At 36.0% G+C, this 27172-nt stretch overlaps 1 protein-coding gene across 1 annotated transcript in view; it reads left to right on the top strand.

The window, feature by feature from the left end:
• The window catches only part of PIAS2 (protein inhibitor of activated STAT, 2), a 108162-nt gene that overhangs the window by 70394 nt on the left and 10596 nt on the right, over positions 1-27172 (top strand). Inside the window, exons 7-12 of the mRNA XM_011949352.1 lie at positions 357-491; positions 2346-2451; positions 3030-3103; positions 11419-11579; positions 17901-18034; positions 19626-19797. Of these exons, the coding sequence (XP_011804742.1) occupies positions 357-491; positions 2346-2451; positions 3030-3103; positions 11419-11579; positions 17901-18034; positions 19626-19797 (782 nt within the window). The remainder of the gene's footprint in view (positions 1-356; positions 492-2345; positions 2452-3029; positions 3104-11418; positions 11580-17900; positions 18035-19625; positions 19798-27172) is intronic.

The following is a 27172-nucleotide window of genomic DNA, read 5'->3' as shown; positions in this document are numbered from 1 at the left end:
GGGGATTGCTAAGGATGAATCATTATAAAAAGTTGTGACTTTATCTGTAAAGCTTGGTGTCCCATAAAAAAGGAAAACAATTCATAGCCAGTGTGGCAAAATGTCAGCATCTTTAATTTTAATGATGGAACATGGATTTTTTTCGTACCTTTCTGGACTTGTGAAATATTTTGTAACTTTTTTTCAAAGATTATTTTCCTGTTTTGGGTTGATAATGATAATAAGGGCTGTATGATTTTTAGGCTAAAATAAAAATAGTGTAACTGAAATTGGGCAGGATCCTGTATCTATCTTGGAGAAAATGTTTAATCTTCCTGCAGATAATTTGAAATAATTTTTCTTTCTTATGGTTATAGGGCTACGCACCACCACCTAAAAATGGGATTGAACAGAAGCGCCCTGGACGCCCCTTGAATATTACATCTTTAGTTAGGTTATCTTCAGCTGTGCCAAACCAAATTTCCATTTCTTGGGCATCAGAAATTGGGAAGGTAAAAGCTCTCCGTTTTGAATAGTAGGACAGTGACCCCACCCACTGTGTTTTTTCTTAAGCTGTTGGCTTCAGCTCTTTTTGTTTGTGGATTGTAATCTCTAAAAAACAGTAATTTTCAGTTCAGAGGCGGCAGTATGGAGATTCTTAAAGTTAAAAACTTTAATTCTGAGTTTTCTTGAATATTGTCTCTTTATTTTCCTGGAAAGAAAATATACATATTTATATTTCTTAAGGTAATGGTTTAACCACAATTGTATGTAATGTTGTGTTGAGTATTTTAATAAACTAGAAGCTTTGGATGATAAATATTTATGAAGAGGAACAAAGAAAGTTTTATCAGTTTGGGGGAGAAATGGTTAAATGTACACATGTTGTGATTAGAAATAATCTGTTCTAGCCTTTATATAAACAACTGATATTTCAGATAATCTGTGAGCATTTGTATAAAAAGATTTATTTGGAATTATAATATTTTCTCTACACCTTCAAGTTGATGAACTTGACTTTCGGCTGATTTTTGGTCTTACAATGAATTATGTCAATTATGAGATACCAGTTAATACAACAAGGAATTTACATTTTAGAATTACTTGTTTATATAACTGAAATAATGCATGGAAAGGAGATTTCAGTTAATTTCTCACCATCAACTTCAGTGTTAATATTACGTGAAGCATCAATTTCAGTGTTCCTATTACATGTTCCTAAACAGAATAATAGTCCTGTTTTATGGATGGAGAAATTGAGGCATTATTTACAGCAAGAATTTTTTGTTTTACCACCAAGGTAATTGCAGAGCTGGGAGTAACTTTACAGACATTAGAATAAATGATTGTAGACATTGAAAACTTTTGCCATGTAATGGGGATAATACTCTTTCCTTATAATTAAAATGATTAATTGACCTAAAATTTACACCGTAAGTTGGATATTTAGATATTTAAAAGATCATTAAAAAATACTTAAGATATTTGATTTGGCAACTATTGAGAGTATTATGTTTATTGTAGAATCAATTGAATGAATATGTTTAATAAAATGGGAAGATAGGTTTTTTTTTTAGCATTTATGTGAAATTATATGTTATCTCTTCATAGCCCTATAAATAGCTAATGAAGGTTCCTTTGTGCCAGATCTAACAGGTATGGGATTGGACACTGTTGTTTTCTGGCATTGACTTTTTAATTTTTATCATATCTTCATGTGTCTTACATACTATAGTAGCTGCTGCTTGTCAGTAAAATACCCATTTGGGGTACAGGAGTTAATTTATCAAAGCTTTTCTCAGAAGAAAGCTGCTACCTGGTTCATTTGAGTGATTTATTCAAAGGCCATGTAGCAGGTGATCTCTTCTGCCAGAATTAGAACTTTGGAACTCTGGGTTTGCAGTGTTAATTCAGACCACTGGCATTTGAAATTTGTTTCTACAGTGGAACTCCTCTTTTAAGTGAAAATATGAGAGCCCCATTACATAAAGTCAATAAAAGCAGAATGATTTTGGTTAGCAAGATTCTGGTTAGTCATAGGAGGGTACATTTTCAGGGTGTCCCCTAAGGTACCAGGTTTGCTAAGTAAGAACCATAGTTTGGAAACCATTGACCCAACCTATGTTCCCATAGCAGCGAATGTTTTAAAGTGATAAATGATCAAGAAATATTTTTAAATGATTGAGCTTTTATTTTCGCTGAAATAGCCTGGTGAATTTTGTCCCCTTTGCAGTCATTGACCATTCCATGAAAGTTATTTTGAATATTATTTTTAGAAACCAGAGTTTCTTAAATAAGTATTTCATGCAAACAAAGAGAATATTATCTCTCATCTTTAATGCAGGGTTTTTTTTGTTTGTTTGTAGAATTACTCCATGTCTGTATATCTTGTACGGCAGCTTACATCAGCCATGTTATTACAGAGATTAAAAATGAAAGGTATTAGAAACCCTGATCATTCCAGAGCACTAAGTAAGTAATGTTTATAAGACCAAGCATTTAAAAAAAGAAAAAAAAAGATTGAGCATATGAGATGCTTTAATGCTTTAAATATTTGTTAGCTTGTGTATATACTAATTTATATACATTACTGGTGAGTAAAATTGTAGACATTACCACATAGTAGTTTTTAATTATCAAAGGAAGTATAAGAATATTTTTATATTTTCTGTTTACAAATTTAGTAATTGTTGGAAACAGACAATAGTGCATAATAAAAACTGTGATGAATGTGTGTTGGAAAGGCTTTGAAGCTCAGGGTACTGCTGCATTCCAGCTTCCTCTCCTAATTGTTGTTTTGTTCTTAAGTCTTACACAGCTTTCTATTTTGAAAGTCTTGCTTACCAGCAGTTTTACTTTTAAAAAGAAATTTTAAGAATTTAAACAAAGAATTTGCATGTTCATACTTATTTAACTTATATTGGGAGTGTGATTGTGTTTTCAATACATTAATATTTAACATTTTGTTTTAAGATGCTGTATATTTCTATAATTCCATTTCTTTGTCACCCTTAATTTTTTTTTATTTTTTTTTTCTCTTCTCTTTAAAGTTAAAGAAAAACTTACTGCAGATCCTGATAGTGAAATTGCTACAACTAGCCTTCGGGTATCCTTGATGTGCCCTGTAAGTAAAGCAACAAAACATTCTGGGGAATTTGATTTTTTATAAATGATTAACTTTCCTGTAAAAGTAAGTGTGGGAATGAATGATATATTATGATAGAATTCTGAACTTTTGTCTTTTCCCATTAAGGAATCTTCATGATTAAGTCACAATTCTTTGTATTATTTGGGCATGCAAAGAATACAAAGAAGAGGGAAGATAGCTTTAGGCTTAGAATGATCTGTTGTAATTAATGTTGTAGATAATACACAGCTTTTTTTTTTTTTTTTTTTGAGACGGAGTCTTGCTCTGTTGCCCAGGCTGGAGTGCAGTGGCACGATCTCGGCTCACTACAAGCTCCGCCTCCCGGGTTCACGCCATTCTCCTGCCTCAGCCTCCCGAATAGCTGGGACTACAGGCGCCCGCCATCTCGCCCGGCTAGTTTTTTTTTTTTTTTTTAGTAGAGACGGGGTTTCACCGTGTTGGCCAGGATGGTCTCGATCTCCTGACCTCGTGATCCACCCGTCTCGGCCTCCCAAAGTGCTGGGATTACAGGCTTGAGCCACCGCGCGCGGCCAATACACAGCTATTAATAAAAATATTTTAAGAGCTAACTCTTTTTACAAGAATATAAATGATACTGAAAAATAAAGTGACTAGGACCTGATAAATGCTCATTGATGCTCTTGGTTTAGTGAGTTAGGATGTGTAGGATGTCTTTGTAATGGTCTTTTAAATTGCACAATAGGCCGGGCGCGATGGCTCAAGCCTGTAATCCCAGCACTTTGGGAGGCCAAGACGGGCAGATCATGAGGTCAGGAGATCAAGACCATCCTGGCTAACCCGGTGAAACCCCGTCTCTACTATAAAATACAAAAAACTAGCCGGGCGAGGTGGCGAGCGCCTGTAGTCCCAGCTACTCGGGAGGCTGAGGCAGGAGAATGGCATAAACCCGGGAGGCGGAGCTTGCAGTGAACTGAGATCTGGCCACTGCATTCCAGGCTGGGCGACAGAGCGAGACTCCGTCTCAAAAAAAAAAAAAAAATTGCACAATAATTTTTCTTTTATATCTCCTTACATAGAAAGTATGAGGGAGAAATCAGTTAGCAACTCTCACATCCTCCTGTTTACTTGCCATTGAGCTAAGTGTGGGAGAAAATATCGAGGCTTGCTTAGAATGTTAATAATTGAGTTTGAAAAATAAAACCAACTCCCATAAAAATGGAGCAGATTCACTTACAGTTAGGCTGTTATACTACCAAGAGGAGATGGAAGGATCAGGAACATTGAATGAATTGGAGGGGAACCCTTTCCAGTTAAGAAGAACTTGGTGAGAAAAGTCATGGAATCAGGAATTTATAATGTAGTTTTGTGGGTGTTTGATTACTACCCACCATTTTGAGAAATGTACAGTTTTTTAAATGGGGAAAAATTGTGTCAGAAAGAAAAGAGAATAATTTGTTGAGTTTCTACTGTATGTTCTTTATTTAACTATCTTAGCAAACCTGTGTGGAGGAGTTGTCTTCATTTTGTAGATGAAGAAACTTGAGACTGAACGAGGTTGGCTAACCCAGATTACAGTTAGTGGTAGAACAAGGATAAAGATTCTAGTGTTCTGACATTCCTGTTCTCTTTCCAATATACCATGCTGCCAGATTGGGCTAAAATATACATGTCCTGATTACGAGTACATCTCTTTTATTCTGGAAAGTGGTATTTGCAAATCTTTTTTTGAAGCATCACTCTTTTAATCTTCATTAACTTAAAAATATGAGCTTGCCTTCATTGAAATAGAATTTTTTGATATCAGGATTGCTTGGATACTGGGAATGTGCTCTTATCAAACGCAGGGAAGAGGTGTGCAGTTCCAGTAGGGTAGGACCTGAAAGCCCTGAAGGTGGTGGCAGAGCCTCTAGGAGGCATGCGGAAGGACCCACGACTTCCTCTGAGCACAAGTTCTATGCAAACTTTCAGGCTTGAGTTCTTTTCAGTGTCTTCAGGTTATTCTCTTTTTCTTCGCTCTCATGTTAAAATTAATAGTAGATTGAAAGAAGTGAAATTAGCTTTTTGTTGATTAAAAAAATGGTTGGATATTGACCATTTTTTATTATGTAACCCTAGTATATTCAGCAAACATTAATTGCCAGCTGTATTCCACATACAGTCACCATATGGGGAGGAAACTCATGTCACCATCATGTTTTAGATGTCAAACTATTGTATCAGGAAGAAAGTCTTCTACACAACTTACCTAAGGAGTTTTACAGTTATGCAGTGCCATTTTCTTAGAATCTTTTAAATTTTTTTCTTCATACAGACTGCCATTCTACATGAGAGCAACCAAAACCAAGTGCAGTGGCCAAACATACTAACGGATTCTCAGGCTTTTTAAATTTTTTTGAGACAGGGTCTCTCTCTGTCACCGTGCTGGAACGTAGTGGCATGATCACGGCTTACTGCAACTTCGACCTCCTGGGTTCAAATGATCTTCCCATCTCATCCTCCTGAGTACCAGGGACTACCGCCACATACCACCACACCTGGCTAATTTTGGTGTCTTTTGTAGAGATCTTTCACCATGTTGCCCAGGCTGGTCTCAAACTCCTGACCTCAAGTGATCTGCCCACCATGACCTCCCAAAGTGCTGGGATTACAGGCATAAGCCATCTCATGAGCCAAACTTTCAATAATAGTGAAAGTAGCGTATCAGAGAGGTTAGGATTCCTTCTGTGTAAGAATAGGGAGCAGTTCCTTTCAAACATTACCAATTTTAAGAAAATTAACTTTTCAGTTACTTGAAGAAATGAAGTAACAGATCAAATAGATTTTTGAAATTTTGTTTTAAGTTTCTTAAGTGTTTTTTTTTCTCTGCTCAGAAGTGACAACAGGTCTATTTGTGAGACTCTTTTGAGCTTTTCCTCAGGGTTCGTTGATCTTTTCAGAGCACTTTCTACGAAAAGAATGAATGGTACTCTTTGGGCTATAGTAGTAGTGTTAACATAAAATTGGGTAGCTAAACTGTAATATGTGGTATATATTAATTAGAATACCAGACACAGGTGTGTTGATTAGATTTGGTGGATGGATGACAGAAGTTAGATGATGAAAGCAGTGTTTGAGAAAGAGTCAGTCCTATTATCAGTTGGAGAAAGCAGAATGGAGTCCAACCGGCTAACAATGGAGATAACATGGGATCTGGTGCAGTAATGGGAAATGGAGAAGGAAAAAAATAAACCCCAGGCTCTTGGATAAGAAGTGAACCCTGGGTTATTTGGCAAAAACAAGAGAAAATAATAATGTAGGGTTATAGAATAAATGTTTATTACATTTCACAATATTTTCGTAAGGTGATTTGCAGTAGAAGTGAGTCTGAATAGTGGGAGCAAATTCTAAAACCTCTGTCCTTGGGACTAAAGGAAGGTAATGTCACAGTAGTTATTGAAGAGGATCTAATTGAGTATGCATAATTATATTTCTGAACACAATATCTGAATTTTACATAGGAGTTTCACTTTGGTGATTTCAGCTAGTGGTTTTCTCTCTGTCCTGCGGAGGTGGGCTAAGTAGCTGGGGGAGAGAAAAAGAAAGCAAGCTAGGTTTGATTTTATCTCTTGAGATTCTAATATGTTTTAAACAAAAAAGTCCTGCCGAAAATAGTTGGAAACCACCAGTTTGGGCCTTTTCAACTTAAAAACTCTTTTACTTTAGATTGGTAGTAATTAGTCTACAGTGAATAGAATTTGGATAATGCCAGCTTAACATTTTATAGGAAAAAAGTGTTGTATTACTTAGATACCACTTCATTCATAAAAATAATAAATTTCAAAAAAGCACCTTCATCTGATTAAATTAGAATTAGAATTTATTTTGATGGCACATTAAGGTCCCTTTTAATAACATTCCATAGTCACTAGGAAATTGACAAAATTTTGCTAGCTAGCAACAAATGCCTTCTTAGGAAATGTCATTAGTTCTTATAAGACAACTAGAGTAGGATTAAATTTAGGGTCAGCAACTTTTATAGTCCTGGATATTCTCATTTCTGTATGCTGTGGAAATTTTAAAGCTGTGACAGGAGAGATGGAAACGGCACAGAAGAAAACGACAAAAACAATCCCTAAACAGCAGTTTGCAAAATGTGGCTCATGGATACCTGAAGGTCCCTGACACTCTTTGAAGAGGACTACAAAGTTAAAACTTTTTATAATAATATTGACACATAATTTTGGCTTTTTGTGTTCTTTCTCTCTTATGAGCCTAAGGTGATGTTTAATGTGAGTTACCCTATAGATGATGATGATGTCATTGCTCTGATGGCTAACAGAATGTGTACTTGTGTACTCTTGTCGTTTAAAAAATGTTTTAATTTCTAATATACAGATATTGATAACTATAGCCCACATACATAAAACGTCTTTGAGGTCTTAATTTTTTTTTTCTTTCTCTTTTTTTTCCTTTTTTTTTTTTTGAGACAGAGTCTTGCTCTGTCTCCCAGGCTGAAGTGCAGTGGCACTATCTCAGCTCACTGCAACTTCCACCTCCTGGGTTTAAGCAGTTCTCCCTCAGCCTCCTAGGTAGCTGGGATTACAGGCGCCTGCCACCATGCTCGGCTAATTTTTGTATTGTTAGTAGAGACGGGGTTTCACCATGTTGGCCAGGCTGGTCTCGAACTTTTGACCTCGTGATCCACCCTCTTCGGCTTCCCAAAATGCTGGAATTACAGGCGTGAACCCCTGCGCCCAGCCTTTTTTGTTTTTTTTTGAGACAGAGTTTCGCTCTTGTTGCCCAGGCTGGAGTGCAGTGGCGTGATCTCAGCTTACTGCAACCTCTGCCTCCCAGGTTCAAGCAATTCTCCTGCCTCAGTCTCCTGAGTAGCTGGGATTACAGGGGCCCACCACCATGCCCAGCTAATTTTTGTACTTTTACTAGAGATTGGGTTTTACCATGTTGACTGGGCTGGTATCGAGCTCCTGACCTCAGGTGATCCACCCGCCTTGGCCTGCCACAGTGCTAGGATTACAGGGGTGAGCCACTGTGCCTGGCCAAGGTCTTTATTTTTTTTTTTTTTTTTTTTTGGAGATGGAGTCTCGCTCTGTGGCCCAAACTGGAGTGCAGTGGCCGGATCTCAGCTCACTGCAAGCTCCGCCTTTCAGGTTTACGCCATTCTCCTGCCTCAGCCTCCCGAGTAGCTGGGACTACAGGCGCCCACTACCTCGCCTGGCTAGTTTTTTGTATTTTTTAGTAGAGACGGGGTTTCACCAGGTTAGCCAGTATGGTCTCGATCTCCTGACCTTGTGATCCGCCCGTCTTGGCCTCCCAAAGTGCTGGGATTACAGGCTTGACAAGGTCTTAATTTTTAAGAGTCTAAAGGGGTTTTTGAAACCAAATGAGAACAGATAACTGTTAAAACCGTGGAAGGCTGAGTTAGAACGTTATTTTAAAGAAAAAATTATAAAAATTGACAAATAATACCTACTTTTAAATTATTCAAATAGAGCCGAAAAGTAAAAATGATAATTTTAAATTTGCAAGGTCTATTATTCAGAAGTAACATTACTAGTAGCATGATAGATTTTTCTAGATTTAATTCTCTATATAATTATATGTATGTTTATTGGAAAATATATACTGTCGTATGGCTTGCTGTTTTTTAATTAACAGTGTGTCTTAAGTATATTAGTATGTGTAGATTGGTCTTATTTTAATCATTGTGGTCATTTTGTTGAATAGGTATAGTGTAATTTAATAACGAGTTTAGTGATTGAGTTGTTTCCACACAGTGATTGTGTAAAAAAACCAACTCACTTACATTGGTGAAAACTTTCTAAATAACTAGCCAATGTTTATGTTGGTACTATTTAAAAAGAATAATGTGATTTAAAAAAAGGATAATAGGAAAATCTGTTAAAGTTATTCATCTTATCATTGAAAGGATTTAAGAAACCTGTTATCTCATTGGGTGCTGAATAGGTATTTAGTCAACATTCATTTTTAATAGAACAAAAACTTAGCAAAAGAGGAAAAGGAGGGTAATTAAATTAAAAAACTAACACCATTTGTAATGTTATAAAAACTGGGATGTCTCTGGGATGTGAGGATCATTTGTGATATAGCTCCATCAGCTGTGTCTCAGTGAGTGTGTGGTTTTAACCTTTTGTAGCTTCAGCATCTTCATTTCAGAAATAGAAATATAGATACCAGCTTTTCTGGAGTCATAGAGTTATGAAGATTTTATGAGATTTATTTAAAAGCCTTGGGCATACTGTAAGAGTCTGTTTAAGAAATAATTTGTTTTTAAAGGCAGGAAAAATATAGAAAGATGTATCATAAGAAGAGAAACTGCCTCAGGTTTTATTCCGACCTTTTTCTGTTCTAAGTGATGAGTTATATTGTGCCAAATACCTTGATCGAATCACAGAAATTTCGAGGATCCTTTTTAGAACTCTGGTTAGACACTTAGGTAGAGACAGTATAGCAGTGATGAGAGTGTGGACTCTGCAGGGCTGGAGCTTCCCAGGTCAGACCTGCTCTGCCATTTTCTAACTTTGTAGTGTTAGATTACTTAGCTTCTTTGTGCCTTAGTTTCCTTATTTATAAAATGGGGATGATAATGATACCATCCTTTTAGTATAATTGTTACGTAATTGTAAAAGTGTTTTTGAGATTAATGTGAAGTAGTCAACACTGTACCTTGCACGTAGGTGGAACTATATAAACGTTACTTCTGTGTTGATGATTCAGCTAAATTGTTTTCTTTTTAAATTATCACATTACCAGGTGTTCATTTTAGAGGAATTAGAAATTACAGATGAACCAAAAGATAAAGAACATCCTAAAAAGCCTGCCTCTCAGGCAGAGCTAAGAATGTTTTAATTTTGCCAGGAATTCTTTTAAACTTTATAGCATAAAAGAAGGTCCATCTTCTTCGTTTCCTGTTTGTTCTTTTCCCCATTTCTGGTCCATCTCCATTCATTCTCCTATCTGGTCAACAAATACTGAGCACATACTATGAGCTAGTATTGTGCTAGGACAGTGGGATTCAGTGGTGAGCAGAGATCTAGACCATCTTTTTGGAGCTTAAGATCTAGTGGGAGAAACAAATTTTCAATCAAAATAGCAGGACTGGTTATAAATAGTGATATTTTCTGTAAGGGAAATATATGGGGAGGTTTGAAGGATTATGTAGGAAAACCTGATCTGACCAAATCTGGGTGTTGTGTACGTCTTGGTGTACCACTACTATTTGCAATACGAATTTAACAGCAGTAGAGTTAATCAAAAGTATATTAAAAAATTAACACAGTTGATTATATCAAAATAAATTTTCATAAATGAAAAATATATTTGCAGTTCATATTACACAAATGGCTGATTTCTTATCTAAAGAGTGCCTACAAATAGGTAAAAGATTAATAACCAAATGGGAAATGAGAAAAGGTTATAGGTAGAAAGTTCTTAGAAACACAAGTGACTCTTAGAAGTAAAAGAAGAGGCTCAACTACCACTTATAATAAGAGAAATGTAGTTCACAACTATAATGGGATATTTGTCACCTTCCAGATTGGCAGAGATCGAAGAATTTAATAACACTATATTGGAAAGGTTGAGTGGAACAAAGCACGTTAATACACTTGTATACATAACCCAGTAGGTACTTTTTGTGGAAGATAATGTGTTAATGTGACAAAAATTACAAATATCCTTTTCTTTCCACCCAAAAGTTTCACTTCTAGAAATTATAAATATTATAAATATAGGAATCTTAGAAATACTCATTACAGCATTGTAGTGATAAAATATTGGAAACAATTTAAATGTCAGTCATTAGTGTACTGGTTAAATAAATTATGATACCTTCATATGATGGTAGTTTTGTATATACCAATTTGTGTGCTGCAGTAGTCACCAAGTTATATGACAGAAGTGAGTTGGAAAACAGTGTGTATTGTATACTATAATTCCTGGGAACATACTTTAAATACACACTTGGTTTATGCTTAGAACATCTATGGAAGGACATGCAAAAGATGGATAACAGTGGTTCTCTAAATAGGGAAACTGGGGACCAGGTAAGGAGGAGTCATATTTTCAGTGTATATGAATCTGGATTTACATGCTACCTGTTTTGAAAAAGTGAAATAGTTTTTCAAAAATCATAGGGCAATCAATGAATAAAAATATATTCTAATCTCCCTGGGAATACATTCTGGTTTGGATTTCTTTTTCATTTTTATCATCGTCTTGTATGACATCTTCAGACTTTTACAACTGACCACTTTCCCTCTGAGCTCGTTCTCCTTTCTGAACTAGTTTTCCTTGTGTTTCCTGTCGTGTAGTTAGGAAAAATGAGACTGACAATCCCATGCCGTGCAGTGACTTGTACACATCTGCAGTGTTTTGATGCTGCCCTTTATCTACAAATGAATGAGAAGAAGCCCACCTGGATTTGTCCTGTGTGTGACAAAAAAGCTGCCTATGAAAGTCTAATATTAGATGGGTAAGTATATCCCTTTTAACAGCTGATATGGACTAATACAACAGCTGTTGGCAATGCCTTTGTTCAGTACAACTTACTGAACTAAATTCTAAATAAATTCTACTCTAGCATAAATCCAGATATTTGTATGTTTTCTGTCTTGTACATAATTACACTCAATCTTATTTTTTAAACTGTGGTTAGTGGCTTTTTTTTTTTTTTTTGAGACAGAGTCTCTGTCGCCCAGGCTGGAGTGCCATGGCTTGATCTCGGCTCACTGCAAGCTCCGCCTGCTGGGTTCATGCCGTTCTACTGCCTCAGCCTCCCAAGTAGCTGGGACTACAGGCGCCCGCCACCGCACCCGGCTAAGTTTTGTATTTTTAGTAGAGATGGGGTTTCACCGTAGTCTCGATCTCCTGACCTCATGATCCACCTGCCTCAGCCTCCTAAAGTGCTGGGATTGCAGGCCTGAGCCACCGCGCCCAGCTGGTTAGTGGCATTTTTATCTCTATAATATGATTTGTGTTGAGGGCAATGTTTTTGCTTTCCAAGATTATATTTTATAAAACCTACAGGAAATAGGGAAAAGTTTGCTTTATGATGTCATTTTGCTTACCTAGAATTTCTTGAAGTAGCAATTAGGGTCTATGCAAAAAACCAGAGGAAGTGATAGGGTAAATACAGACACATTATATAGCTCTTAAGTTCAAAACTGGAATTCATGCCCAGGTATTTCTGACTGGAGTCCAAACTCTAAGCATCATGTCTCATATTATATTGCATGTCAGAATTTGGAAAATGGCGTGAACTAATTTTTAGTACCTTTTTTCAAATAATACTTTCTTAAAAATTGCACATGTCATCCATATACCATGTAAGATTTAGAAAATACAGTTAATGAAAAGATGAAAATAAAATTAGCAGGACCATCCTATGGTGATGACTTTGTTATTGACATATTAAAAAAGACTGAAATGATACTTTATGTAATGATTTATATTAATATATACATATGATTTTTACTCAATATATAGTGAAAAGTATCCTAGATTTTTAAAGATACTTGTGCAACTTGAAAACGTTTTAAGCCAGGCACAGTGGTACATGCCTGTAGTTCCAGCTACACAGGAAAGTGAGGTGGGAGGATCACTTGAGCCCAGGAGTTCAAGGTGAGCCTGGGCAACATAGTGAGTTGCATCTCTAAAATAAACAACAAAAGTTTTACAAGAGTATTATCTGTGGAGAGGAATGGGGAATGAAGAGTGAATGGGACTTTAACATTCCTTTCTGAATGTTTCGTTTGCTGAGTTTTTATTTTTAGCTTATTTTGAAAAAATTTCAACCCTACAGAGGTGTTGAAACAGTAGCACAAAGAACCTCCCATGTAACCTTGACCCAGAAGCTTCAGTTGTTAACATTCTACTGCAGTTGTTGTATCACTTTCTCCCTTAATATGTGTGCATATACACATTTTTGGTGTATGCATTTGCAAATGTAGAGAGAGATGATTATTACTGTTTTTAGAATTCTTTTGAACCATTTGAGAGTTACATATGTCATGCCCCTTTGCACATTAATATTTTGTGATGTGTTTACTAAATTCTCGATATTCCATATTTGTTTCTACTTTTTCAATTTAAAATTGCCCTGTGATGTTAACATTTTTGAAGATGGCATTTTGTATATATGTCTGTGGAGTTTTCTTCAAGTTCTTAGAAATATTCAAAGGGAATGTATAACTTTAAGACTTTTACTATTTATTATCAAGATGCCTCCCAGGAGGAGTAAGCTATTTTTCTCTCCTAGTAAATCATTTCACTCTCATGCCAACAGGCGTAACATCGTCCACTTCTCAGCTCTCTTAGCAGCCTTACATATTAAATCTTACTTTAAAAATGTCTACTCTTGGGTGTGGTGGCTCACACGTGTCATCCCAGCACTTTGGAAGGCCAAGGCAGGATGATTGTCTGAGGCCAGGAGTTTGAGGCTGCAGTGAGCAATGATCATGCCATTGCACTCCAGCCTGGGTGACAGAGCAAGACTCTGTTTCAGAAGTAAACAAAACGAAACGGAACAACAAATAAAAATGTCTACCAGTTTCCTAATTTAAAAGATAGCTAATTATTTTGACTTTTAATTTTTGTATTATAAGAGTTATCAGATATTTCTTTAATTCCATATATTGGTCATTGTAATATCTTTTACAAATTGCCTGTTAATGTTCCTTTTTTAAAAAAGATTTTGCTATGGGCTTGCGCATCTTTTTCTTACTGGTCTATAAATAGTCATTATAGATTGAGGATATTCATTTCTCTGTCCACATGTGCCAAATGTATTTTCCCAGTTTGCCTTTTATTTGTATCTATTGTGACCTTTGTTTTCCATTCAGAAGCTTTACATTTTTTTCATCAAGTCTTGTCTTTTCCGTTTTGAACTTCTGTCTTGAAAATGTTTAGAAAATTGTAGAGATTTTATATGAGCATTTGCTTGTTTTCATCAGACACATTTATAATTCCTTTTTCCAGTTGTGCAGTTGTTCCATCATACATTGCTTCATGAATTCATTCAACACAGTACTTACTAAATACCTATCATGTGTCAGACACTAGGTCTAAAAATGGTGAGCAGAGCTCTTTTAGTGTGGGAGATGGTAAAATAGAAAGCATATTAAGTGTAAAGTGCTATGAAGATAAGGAATGACACTGTGGGAGGAAAATTGGGGATGGGGAAGGAACTTTACAGTAGGGAATAGATGATCCCATTAAGGTAGGGATCACCTCACCCTAGCACCCAGATTATTCTCAACCACATTTACTTGAATAATCTCTCCCACAGATCTGAGATACTACTCGCATTATCTAATACATTTCTTGTAAATACTAGTGTTAACTTCTGAACTTCTATTTGTTCCATTGATCAAAGTATTAGTGGGCCAGTATCAAACTATTTTTATTAGATTTCTATTATGTGGTAGTATTTCTTAGGCCATTTCTTTTCAGAATTTTTTTGACTAGTGTCACAGTACATTCTACGATATTCACTTGAATAAAAGCATTCTGAAATTATACAGAACCTTTTTGGGTTTTGATTTACATTATGCTGAGTTTTCAGTATAGTTGAGAAAAATAAACCTCTTCTAATGAAGTAGGCATTTTTGGCATAAGAACTACTCATGTAAAATGTACAATTTGATAAATTTTGACCTATTATATACCTGTGAAATCATTATCCCAGTCAAGATAATGAACGCACCCATCACACCCAAAATTTTCTCATGTATGTTTTCAATCTCTCCCTCTCAGTCCTCAAGCAAACAATGATATGTTTTCTGTTTCTATAGATTAGTTTGAATTTTCTAGACTTTTATGTGAATGGAATCATAAACTGTGTGTTTCCTTTGTCTGACTTCTTTTACTCAACATACTTGTTTGAGATACATTTATGTTGCATATACCAATATTTCATTTTAATTGCTGAGTTGCATTCTCACCCACAGTTTGTCAGTTCATGCGTTGATGGGTTTGTTCTGGTTTTGGGCTGTTGGAAATACAGCTACTGTGAACATTCATGCCCAAGTCTTTGTGTGGACTGTTTTCATTTATCTTGGATAAATACTTAGGAGTGGAATGCCTGGTCACATGCCTGGTGTGTGCTTAACTGCAAGAAACTGTCAAACTGTTTTCCAAAGCAATTGTACTATTTTATATTATATTTCCACCAGCAGTATATGGAGAGTTTTGATTGCTCCTCATTCTCATTAACATTTGGTATGGTTTCTCTTTTTTTGGCGGGGGAGTGAGCACGGAGTCTCGCTCTGTCACCCAGGCTGGAGTGCAGTGGCGTGATCTCGGCTCACTGCAAGCTCCGCCTCCTGGGTTCACACAATTCTCCTGTGTCAGGCTACCGAATAGCTGGGACTACAGGTGCCCGCCACCACGCCCGGCTAATTTTTTGTATTTTTAGTAGAGACGGGGTTTCATCGTGTTAGCCAGGGTGGTCTCGATCTCCTGACCTCGTGATCCGCCTGCCTCGGCCTCCCAAAGTGCTGGGATTACAGGTGTGAGCCACCGTGTCCCGGCCTATTGCCCACTTTTTAATTGGGTTTTGTTTTCATATTATTGAATGTTGGTGGTTCTTTATGTATTCTGGATACAAACGTCTTACCAGGTGTATGATTTTTAAATGTTTTCTGTCATTTTATCTTTTCAGTCTTTTAACAGTGTGTTTCAAATAGCAGAAGTGTCTAATTTGAATGAAGGCTAGTTTACCAAGTTTTTCTTTTATAAAAGATTGTGCTTTTGGTATTATTTTAAGACATTTTCCCTAACTCAAGGTCACAAATATTTTTTCTAAGCTTCCTGTAGGAGTTTTATAATTTACTTTAACAGTTAGGTTTATTATTTCTATCAAGTTAATTTTTATGTATGGTGTAAGATAACAGGATTTTTGTTTTTGTTTGGTATATGGCCACGTGATTGCTGCACCATCATTTGTTAAGATTAGTTTTTCCTCATTGAATTGCTTTTGCATTTTTTACAAAAATTAATTGACTATATGTGTGGATCTCCGGACTGTTCTATTGATTTATTTGTCTGTAGTTATGTCAATACTGCATTCGCTGAAAGTCAGGTAGTGTGAATCTTCCAACTTTGTTCTTCTTTTTCAAAGTTGTCTTGGCTATTGTAGATTCTTTGCATTTTCATACAGATTTTGGAATCAGCTTGTCAACTAGGGAAAAAAACCTGCTGGGATTTTGTTGTTTTTCATTGACTCTGTAGATAAGTCTGTGGTGACATAACAATATTGAGTCTTCTGATTTATTAACAGGATGTATCTTTCTATTTATTTGTCTCAGCAGTGTTTTACAGTTTTCAATGTGTCTTATACATCTCCTGTCAAGTTTATTCCTAAATATTTCATATTTCTGTCGTATTTAAAAATTTTTTGTGATTATGGCTAATATATAGAAATATAGTTGACCTTTGTATATTGCTTTCATATCAAGATATGTTATTCCCATCCCTTAGTAGTTCTAGTGACCTTATTATAGATTACATAGGATTTTCTATATAGTCAGTAATGTTTTTTAAATAAAGACAGTTTTACTACTACTTTCTAATGTGGCTGCCTTTTGTTTTCCTGCCACCTTGCATTGACTAGTCTAGTAATATGGTGCATTATGTTGATTGACTTGTGGATATTAAACTAATCTTGTATTGTGGGAGTGAACCCCATTTGGTCATGATTTATCATCCTGTGTGTATTTGTTGTTGGATTTGTTTTGCAAAGTTCATGGGGGACGTTGGTATTTAGTTTTGTTGCAGTGCCTGCCTGGTTTTATTATCAGAGTAATGCTGACCTTGTACAATGAGTTGGAAGTAGTGGTATTATTTCTCCTCAAATATTTGATAGAATTCCCTAGAGACGACTTTGGGCCTGGGATTTTTTTTTTTTTTTTTTTTTGGTAAAGTTTTTAACTACAGATCCAACTTTTTAAACAGGCATAGGGCTTCTTAGGTTATCTGTTTCTTTTGGAGTGAGTATAAATAAGTTTGACTAGAAGCTGATTTTTCTGTTTTTCTTTTTTTTTCTATTTGGTTGTTTTTTTCTTTGTTATTTCTCTTTTTCTTGCTTTTACTATAATTTGCTTTTTTTTCTAGTTTCATAAAGTTACTGATTTGAGACTATTTTCTAATTAGGGAAGATTATTTCCTTTAAATACTACTTTAGCTACAATCCACAAATTTTATTACATTTTTATTTTCATTCAGTTCAAAATCTTATTTTTGTCTTTGACTCATGTTTCTTTAGTTTCCAAATATTTATGAATTTTTCAAATTTTTCTGGTACTGACTTAATTTGAACATAATTCAGATATGCTTTGCTTATTTTAAATTTATTGAGACTTCTTTTATTTCCCTATTCTTCCCTCCTTCCCCTACCCCATTATCCTTTTTTCTCAAAGTTAAAGTTTATGAATTATTTTACTATATAGTAACCTTTGTCTGCTTGTGTTTGTTCTGCGTGCTGTGTTAGAGGCTGTTCTTACTGCCAGCCTCAGCTAGGAGGCTGCAGGTATCTACTAATCTCTAGCCATTGACACTCACTGAGTTACACAGGTGATGCTCAGTAAGTTGCTTAACTATTATGTCACCTGTTACAGATTTAAAACAGGACAAAGGGGGTGTACTAATTGTTGTAAAGTATAAAAGTATTGCAATACCAAAAGAAAAGGGGGTCAGCTAGCATTACTTACCTTTTCAAGGTAATGTGTGTTACTTTCTTATTTCCTCTTTAGGCAAAGCTGTTGATTACATGTGTGTACTTCTTAATTGTTTTTAGGCTTTTTATGGAAATTCTCAGTGACTGTTCTGATGTGGATGAGATCAAATTCCAGGAAGATGGTTCTTGGTGTCCAATGAGACCGAAGAAAGAAGCTATGAAAGTATCCAGCCAACCGTGTACAAAAATAGAAAGTATGTGTAGAACAGCAGCAGAGAGCAAAGCAGTGAGACTCATGTAACATTATCATTAATCTTGGCCCCTAGAACTATATGTTTGGAATTCAGCTTGTTGACTCAATCTTTTGATTATATATAATTTCCCCCAAATGATTTTTATTCTTTCCTGAAGAAATGTGCTGAAGTTTATATTGTCTTATCAACTGTTTCACAGTATATTTTTCCTATGTAGAGTAAAGGAAACATTCATCTAAAATCATTTTAAAATATGATGTTTGTTACAAAACGAAGTCACAAATGAATTTATGTGGGCAGTTTTTCAGAATTGTTTTTAGAGTATCTGTAGGTGGAACCCTAAGTGGAGGTGAGGTTAGAGGGCTGCATCATTGATTAATGGTCTTGGTGATTTGGGGATGGTCACAGGTTAATTGCTCATAAAGTAAACAAATTGTTTCCTTCCATTTCTTTGTGGGGAGGAATGTTAACATTGCCTTGATTACCTAGAATGTGTACTTATCCATCAGCTGCCTGCATCTATCCACACTAAGTAGGGAAACTGAGGGCATTTTGAGTAATTGAAACCCACAAGTGAACTTAGAGTTTCTTTTTACCTAACAATCTCATTGAAACCCACACGTGAACTTAGAGTTTCTTTTTATCTAACAGTCTATGCACTGCATTTCAGTTTTGTTCTGATTACATTTGAAGTTCTAATGGAGTAAGAAGAAAGGGGAAGAAAATAATTTATGCCATTATTAATTATTCCTCTGTGATTGATACTGAACCTGAGTGCAGTGACCAAGATTTCTGTCATCTTTGAGAAAAATGGGGAATGATTTAGTTGATAAATTTGTATTGGTTTTCCATTATCAACTGTCTTTCATTTTTAACTAAATACATTACAGATAATAACATACTTTTCTTTGAAAATGTGAGTTAACATGTATGGTATGTGAGACTATCTTTGTGGGTAGTCTATGGACCTATGTGATCAGTAGATAATTCATAAGAAAAGTTTAAATGTCTGAGTAACTTAAGTGAGAGGTTTGGGTTTTTTCAACTTATCAAGGTGAAAGTTTTTATCAGTTCTGGCTTATGGTGAAAAGTTTGTACTTTCTTTGATATGATGAGCATGATTGCTAGAATGGAAATAATCTGGTTCTGAGCTAACTGTGCCACATGTCTGTGAGAATACATAGCTGGTGAACTCACTCATTTTTGTCCCATGGCCTGAGACCAGTTCCCTAACTCTCCGTATCTTTCTATAAAATGACTGCTGTCCTGCAGAGACAGGATAAGCATTAGGAGCTGCACAAATCCTTCAGTGGTATTGGAGGCATAACTAAGAACATTCTGTCTGAATGAGACTTTGAGACTTCTGACCTTCTGTCAAGGAATAGTGCTCACCTGTCTTCCTAGGTGAACAACCATTTTACAGACACAGGTCTGGAGTTAGGGAGTTGGTATCTGTCCATGGGTTGGAGTAGGTGGCTCCACTGGCTATGTGTTGTCAGGATATACTATACTGAATATACTAGACTCTACCCCTAGAGTTTATTTGTGTTATACCTTTGATTTTTTTTTCCTTTTGTTTCCTTACATGCAGGTTCAAGCGTCCTCAGTAAGCCTTGTTCAGTGACTGTAGCCAGTGAGGCAAGCAAGAAGAAAGTAGATGTTATTGATCTTACAATAGAAAGCTCTTCTGATGAAGAAGAAGACCCTCCTGCCAAAAGGAAATGCATCTTTATGTCAGAAACACAAAGCAGCCCAACCAAAGGGTTTGTTAATTTATAGTTCACTATTGTTCATTACACTCGCAACTAATTGCTCTTGGGGTAGATTTATAAATGTCTCTTTGGGAAATGGCGTAACTGTAGAAGTCTATTTTCGTTTGCCTTTGTTGAGTTGGAATATTTTCAAGTAAGCACATTGTTTGTAGGAAGCACATTTTGATGGAGAAAATATTTACATCTTTGGAAAGTGAGCGTGTGAGGTATTTATTTCCTACCTGAGACTTTTTGTTATTTTCTTGAACCTGTTTGTAAGGAAATTTGGCATCTCAGACCAAATGAGAAAGTCTGGTGTAATGGAGTGTGGAACTGGGAATCTGACAAGTATGGATTCCAATTATGGCACACCATCGCTTACTTGTTCTGTGATCTTAGATGAAATACTTAATTTGATTGAGCCTCTTTTTTGTGTTCTGTTAAATGGAGCTAAATAATGCCTCTATTACAGGATTATTTTCAGATTTTAATGAGATGAAAGAAAGCCTCAGTGTCAGGCATGTGGTAATTTCTCAATAAAAATTGATTCCTTTCCCTTCTCACCCTCTCCAGGGCAAACTGTGGATGGGTAAGATGGCATTCTACCTGAATTTTAGCATGGATTCTCTATAAGTTATCTGGCAGAAGCCATTACTGACCTGCATTTAAAATCAGATTTGGGTATTTAGCAATAGTTGCTTTTTCAGAGAGGTTTTGGACCATACAAGGAGATAACAGGAGAGTTCTCCTGACTGTCCATGAACACGTTCTTTCAGACTTGGGAGTGCTAGTGTCATCTTTTTAGCCTCTTGGTCCACTTTGTTTTCTAATAGCTTTACTGAGGTATAATTTACATAGCATAAAATGTACCCATCTTAAGTATGTAACTGCACAATTCAGCGATATTTTAGAAAATACATAGAGCTGTGCAATCATCACCATGATTCATTAGTAGAATATTTTCAACACCCAAAAAAACTTTCTTCATGTTCTTTTGTAGTTTATTCCTATTTACACCCCAAATCTAGGCAGTGATTTTTTTTGTCTCTGTAATGCCTGTTCTAGACATTTTATATAAAATGTCTCCTTTTGCAACATTGTTTATTTTTATAATTTTCAGAATTAAACCTTTTCAGCTGTCTTCTTTACTGTTAAAATACTTAATATTTCCAGACATATATTTACTTCTACCTATTTAATTAGAATGAGGTGGGGTTTTTGTGTGTGTGGAACAAAATGAGGAAGTGTTTCAAGTGGATTTTTTCCTGTTGTGCCAATCATTTATTGCTCCCTTGAGACAAATTGGCTGGTACATCTACAATTTAAATAATACACAAAAAATGAAGATTTAATTTTGAAATGGTTACTGGGGTGGAGTATCAGGGGAATGAATGCTTAGATGTGATGTATCTGGATTTTACTGTGTAATGATATCCTTTAGAATATAGTGGAAAAACATGAGTTGCAAATACTGTAGTTGGCTGAAATCATGCCAGGTTGAGAGGTCATGCATAGTGATACTGACTCATGAGTCGTTGTGATCTTGGAGCATGTCTCTGGTAGCATGCCACAAGGGTCTACCCTCTGTCCTTTACCACATTTTTATCTATGTTTGGTGAGTCCATGAAACAGGAGGGATGGCACATACACAGTGGACGACAAAATCTGAAATGACCTCAGTATGCAGAGGAATAGGGATAGTTTACATCTGTGGTCAGCTACTATAGAGATAAATGTTAAGGTTTCTCATCTAGGCTGAAAAGAAAACAAAAACTAACATTGGTAAGTATAAGGTAGAAATTTGTAACTAAACCAGCAACACTTGAAGGTTTATTTTAGAAGTCTATAAAGTGCAGCTATCTAGTTCATTCCATGAAGCTGATGTAGCCCTTAATACCCAACCTAGACATACATACACATTAATACTCACACGGAAGAACTCTTAAGAAACAGACTCACGTAGAAAGATAAATGAAAATTCTGAATTCAGTCTTAGGAAATCACTGAATTATATATTAAAATGACATATGTGACAAAGTAGTTTATCCTAGGAGTGCTTTAATATTAGGAAATACATTGATAAGATGTATCTTGTCATAAGGACAACTATGTAGTCATCTTCATGGATGTTGGAAAGGCCTTCAGTAAATTAATTGCCATTTCTGATAGAAACTCTTCAAATGTCAGGTTTCAATTAATGGTTTGAAGAGTTCACCACTAAAACCAATTTGTTCTTAGCATTAATAAAATAAGCATAGTGTCCAAGATTTATACCATGCCAGTTTTGTTCCATTTTAGGCTATACGACTCTCAGAGAATTTCAGTCAGTGCTGATCATTAAGAATGGTATTAACAAATAAGTATGGCCAGAGCAGGGGAACAGGAAGGTGAATAGTGGAATCTGGAGCAAGATGGATGACTGGGTCTTAAGGACTGAAGCTGTTAAACCAGGAGAAGAGGTTATGTGACAGCCACCTTGTAGTTCTTAAAAGGGAGCCATTGACTAGCTGGATTAAGTTTGTGCTTTATTACCAGATTTAGGTCCAGTGAACTAAAGATACATGGACAGACTTTCTATTGGAGCTTTCTGAATACTAGGAAATTTAATCTTTTGTCCCAAAATCGTATTTTCTGTTTTAGAGTGGCTGCCACCTGTCACAGTGTCATAGTTGGAGGCTCATGCTATGGTTATATCATCTCTGTGATTCCCTCCTACTCTTAGACCTTTGTGGCTTTGTTCTCGGTTGTCCTTTTCATATCCTTTCTTGTAGTTCAGTATCTAGAGTTTTTATGGTTTTCCTATGCTGTGTAAGTTTGTCATAGGATTTTTTGGCCGTCAAAGATAGTAAGCAAATGAGAAAGAATAGAGAATGAGAAATCGGGAAAACTTACTCTAATTTACAGCCCCGAAATTATGTGAGCAGCTATTTTTTCTTTTTCTTTCTTTTTCTTTCTTTTTTTTTTTTTTTTTTTTTAAATTTTTTTAAGACAGGGTCTCAGTTTGTGACCCAGGCTAGAATGCTGTGATGTGATCGCAGCTCATTGTAGTCTTGACCTCCTGGGTTCAAGCGATCCTCCTGCCTCAGCCCTCCAAGTAGCTGGAACTACCACCCCCCCAGCTAATTTTGTTGTATTTTTTTTGTAAACATGGGGTTTCACCATGTTGCCCAGGCTGGTCTCGAACTCCTGAGCTCAAGCCATCACTTGTCTTGGCCTCCCAAAGTGCTAGAATTACAAAGTGCGTAAGCCACCATGCCTGCCTGTAAGCAGCTATCTTTTTTTTTTTTTTTTTTTGAGACGGAGTCTTGCTCTGTCGCCCGGGGTTGGAGTGCAGTTACCGGGTTTACGCCATTCTCCTGCCTCAGCCTCTGGAGTAGCTGGGACTACAGGCACCCGCCACCTCGTCCGGCTAGTTTTTTTGTATTTTTAGTAGAGATGGGGTTTCACCGTGTTAGCCAGGATGGTCTTGATCTCCTGACCTTGTGATCCGCCCGTCTCAGCCTCCCAAAGTGCTGGGATTACAGGCTTGAGCCACCGCGCCCGGCAGCAGCTATCTTTTAAGAGGTATATTATTTTAGTAAAAATTATTCTTATAAACAATTTTACAAAGCACCAAGAAGAAAGCAAAAAGTATCTCACCTAGAGAGAATCGTTGCCATTTTGATGGCAGTCCTATTCCCTTTCTCTGCATACCAACTGGAGTCTTTAAATGCAGTCTTATAATACCTGTCAGAAGAAACTTGTATGTTAATCTTAAGACATTTAGAAAACCTCTGATGTTTTTCCAAATGAAAAGATAATTTTGCATATTATGCCCCTTCTGGAAAATGAGTGGTTGCTTTGCCTTAATAAGAAGGTATTCTAAAGACAGGAAACATAAAAAGGATAAATTAGTATGTCTCCAGATTAATAATCATTAGGAATTGGTAGCAAAATTGAATCTTTTTTATACTTTTATGATCATAAATTGGGAGCGTACAGTGAACTTCAGGGTTATAAATAAAAATTGTCAACCTATTTTCAGACATCCAAGTCTGAGCCAAATGTGAGTTTCATGCAATTCTCTGATCCAGCATATAATCCAAAATACTAATATTTGCTATATAGCAGCATTCTAGCGATTCACTTTTGTGCTGTGATATTATGGATAAAGTTACAAATGTTTAAAATATAAATATACACTTACATAATGTATACACATATCTGTATGTGTTTACCAATCCTATGAAGAGGTAGTAACAAATTTTAGAAGCTTTAAATCTTTTTATTACCATATAGCATCACATTTTTACATCCATTATTTCACCATCCATAGCCATTTACATTTTTTCATGGAATCTGTTACTCATATCTGTTTTTTGCATAGGCTTTAGAATCATTTTGTTTCTGAATGTGGTCCTTGTGAAGATTCTGCTACCAGTATGTAATTTGATAATCCTAATTAATGACTACTTTAAGCCATTCTATGTAAAGTTGAATTTGTATTAATGTTTGCAACATTCAGGTGATGGGAATTAACCAACGCTAAATAGTTAGCTTTTCATATGTTTGCTGAGGTTTTAGATGTTGATTTACTAATTTTTACCCCATTGGATTTTCACATTTCACATATTTTGACAGTCAGCCTTTTGGTATTGCCTAAGTAAGGAGTAGCTATTTAATCATGTAAAGTTTCATGTTGCTACGTGACAGGACACATACAGTTACTAGGTGTTACTGTGGTGACAGACAAGTATATAGGGACATTCTCTTGACTCCTCTGTAGATCAAGTCAAGGGGTCAGAGAAGGAAAGGGAGCTCTGTTATTGTTGTTACATGTAAGTCTATTTCAAGTTGAAGGGTCAGTCAGGATCAAAACAAAAGAATCTCCAGTGTGAAATAGCAAAGGATGAGAAGGGGGAGTGGGAGAATGTTTCACTGTTTTCAGACCTCCAAAAAAGACGAGCTTTAGATACAATATAACTTATTTTATCTCCTCCCAACTTCTCTTTTTCCTCCAGAGTCTGCCTTTTCTAACATTCTTTTCTAACTTTCATTGTCTTTTTCTTGTACCAGAAAGTCTTTTAGTTTCTTTCAGTGGCAGAGAAAAAAAAAAACACGATAGGTTAAATGTACTTTTTTTTGAGACAGGGTGTTGCTCTGTTGTCCAGGCTAGAGTGCAGTGGAGCATTCATGGCTCACTGCAGCCTCTACCTCCTGCACTCAAGCAGTCTCAGCCTCAGCCTTCCAAGTAGCTAGGACCTTAGGCATGCTTCAGCACGTGTGGCTTTTTTTTTTTTTTTTTTTTTTTTGTAGATACAAGGTCTCCCTGTGTTGCCTAGTCTGGTCTCAAACTTCTGGCTCAAGCAATCCTCCTGCTTTGGCCTCCCAAAGTCCTGAGATTACAGGTGTGAACCGCCTTACCTGGCTCTAAATGTACTTTTAAGTAGAAACTTTTTAAATTAAATGAAACTTTATATATATTTGGTCTTCAAAAGCCTGTTAACATTTTAACAACAATAAGATATTAATACTTTGAGACAGCCAGAATAATCAGAGCCACTTCTTTAGTCCCCTCCCCAGCACTCATATATACTCCAGTCTCTGTCTCCTCCTTACCCACTGTGTCCTTCCTCCAATTTCTCGTAAAAACTCTTGTGTGTGAGAGGTGGTCTCATGTTATTTGAAAAACTTGTGATGATGTCCTGTTCTTCTCCTTTGATCCCTGTGAAGGACCACTGTTTTCAAACCTCCAAAAAAGATGAGCTTTAGATACAATATAACTTATTTTATCTCCTCCCAACTTCTCTTTTTCCTCCAGAGTCTGCCTTTTCTAACATAGCTCACATACTGCTTGTGGTTTTAGGTCTTCGAATAGCACTGGAGGCCAAGAAATCTCCAGATTCTAACCTACAGACACGTGATTGAATTTTGGAAGATAACTTCCTTCTATCTTTATCTACCTCAGGAAAATATATTTTCAAATACCAGGCTATGTTATTGCCTCAAGAATATTATATGTCATAAGCTTCCTAAATGGATCAGTTTTTAAAGATTTCTGAACTCTGACCTGTGTTATTTATTCACTTTTCTGAGACTAACATAGTTGCCCACTCAACCATATATGTATCCTCAAGATCACTGTTTTCCACGTTGTAGTGATATCCGTATTTAAGTGGTTTGACATTTAAATTGAGATTATGAAATAGTTTGTCAGAGTACAAAGAATGTCACGCAATTTGTCATCATTTCTTATTACTGATATTTAATAATCAGCAATAACAGGAAAGGGAAAGGATGCCCAGAGGTTATCCCAGTCTAGCTTTGTGACCATGGTTCTACTTTAAGTTTTTGAGACATTTTCTTCGTCTTCATAATGGTCTTTTCCAGCTACAGAATTCTTTATCTTCGTCATTAAACTTACGGTAGTTGACTGGCAGTGCTTTGGGATACTAACCTTAATGTTTTACCCCTTGTTTGCAAGTTTCCCACCATCAACCATAAGACCAGTAACGATGCTCAGTTTCCTACATACATTCAAGGATGTCTTTCATGTGAAGTTGTAGTTGTTTACCCTGGGCTAAGAGAAAATGCAGGTTAAATAGAAAGAATGCAAAAAAATCTCTGTTTAAGCTTGAACTTTTTCAAAATATGTTTAGTTATACTGCTTCATGAAATTATAAAGTAATTCTATAGTATATGTATATATTTTTATATAATACCAATTGTGAAGTATTTATTACATATGTTTAATTTGTATTTTTGGTAGCATGAACAGCTAATTTTAAAATCATAAATTATCTTGGGATTTCACCTACCTGGTAGGTGGTATCATGGTAGCCAGCATTTTTATTTCTGGATGTTATATTTTAAATCCTGAATACTCATCCTCATTTCTGATTGTGGCCTGTTGCCATCAAGTTGGCCGGCCGCAAGACTGGGTAATTTTGCTCAGATGATTCCCAGAAAAGATTGCAAATAATTAATACAATTCAAGTTAGACTTGAAGAAATTTGGGTTGTGCTATAGTAAGTAGCTTCACTTCTAAAGGTTCCCTGATTTAAATCAAACCTTAGGGATCTTCTATGTTAGTTTTAAATTTCTTTAAAGATAAAATCACTAGTACCCATATACTTATTACATACACATTAATAAAAGTGATGTCTGTTTCTGTTTGTGGATGAAAGTGTTATATCTCACTCCAGCACTGTACATTGTGTTTGAATGTCAACTTGCTCTTATGTCACAGTTGCTGTTGAGAGCCAAGGTACGTTCATGTTAAAATGAAGACTATTGTGGGAGAGGAGAGGAGAGGAGAGTGGAGTGCTGTGTAGTGAGTAGCTGCCATGTAGTTGTGCTGAAACTAGTGAACAAACGACTGAGAATGCCCAGTGGTGCAGCTCTTCTC

Source organism: Colobus angolensis, unplaced genomic scaffold, assembly GCF_000951035.1.
Source record: "Colobus angolensis palliatus isolate OR3802 unplaced genomic scaffold, Cang.pa_1.0 Scaffold299, whole genome shotgun sequence".
Lineage (NCBI taxonomy): Eukaryota > Metazoa > Chordata > Mammalia > Primates > Cercopithecidae > Colobus > Colobus angolensis.
This window is presented reverse-complemented; position numbering and strand designations above follow the sequence as displayed.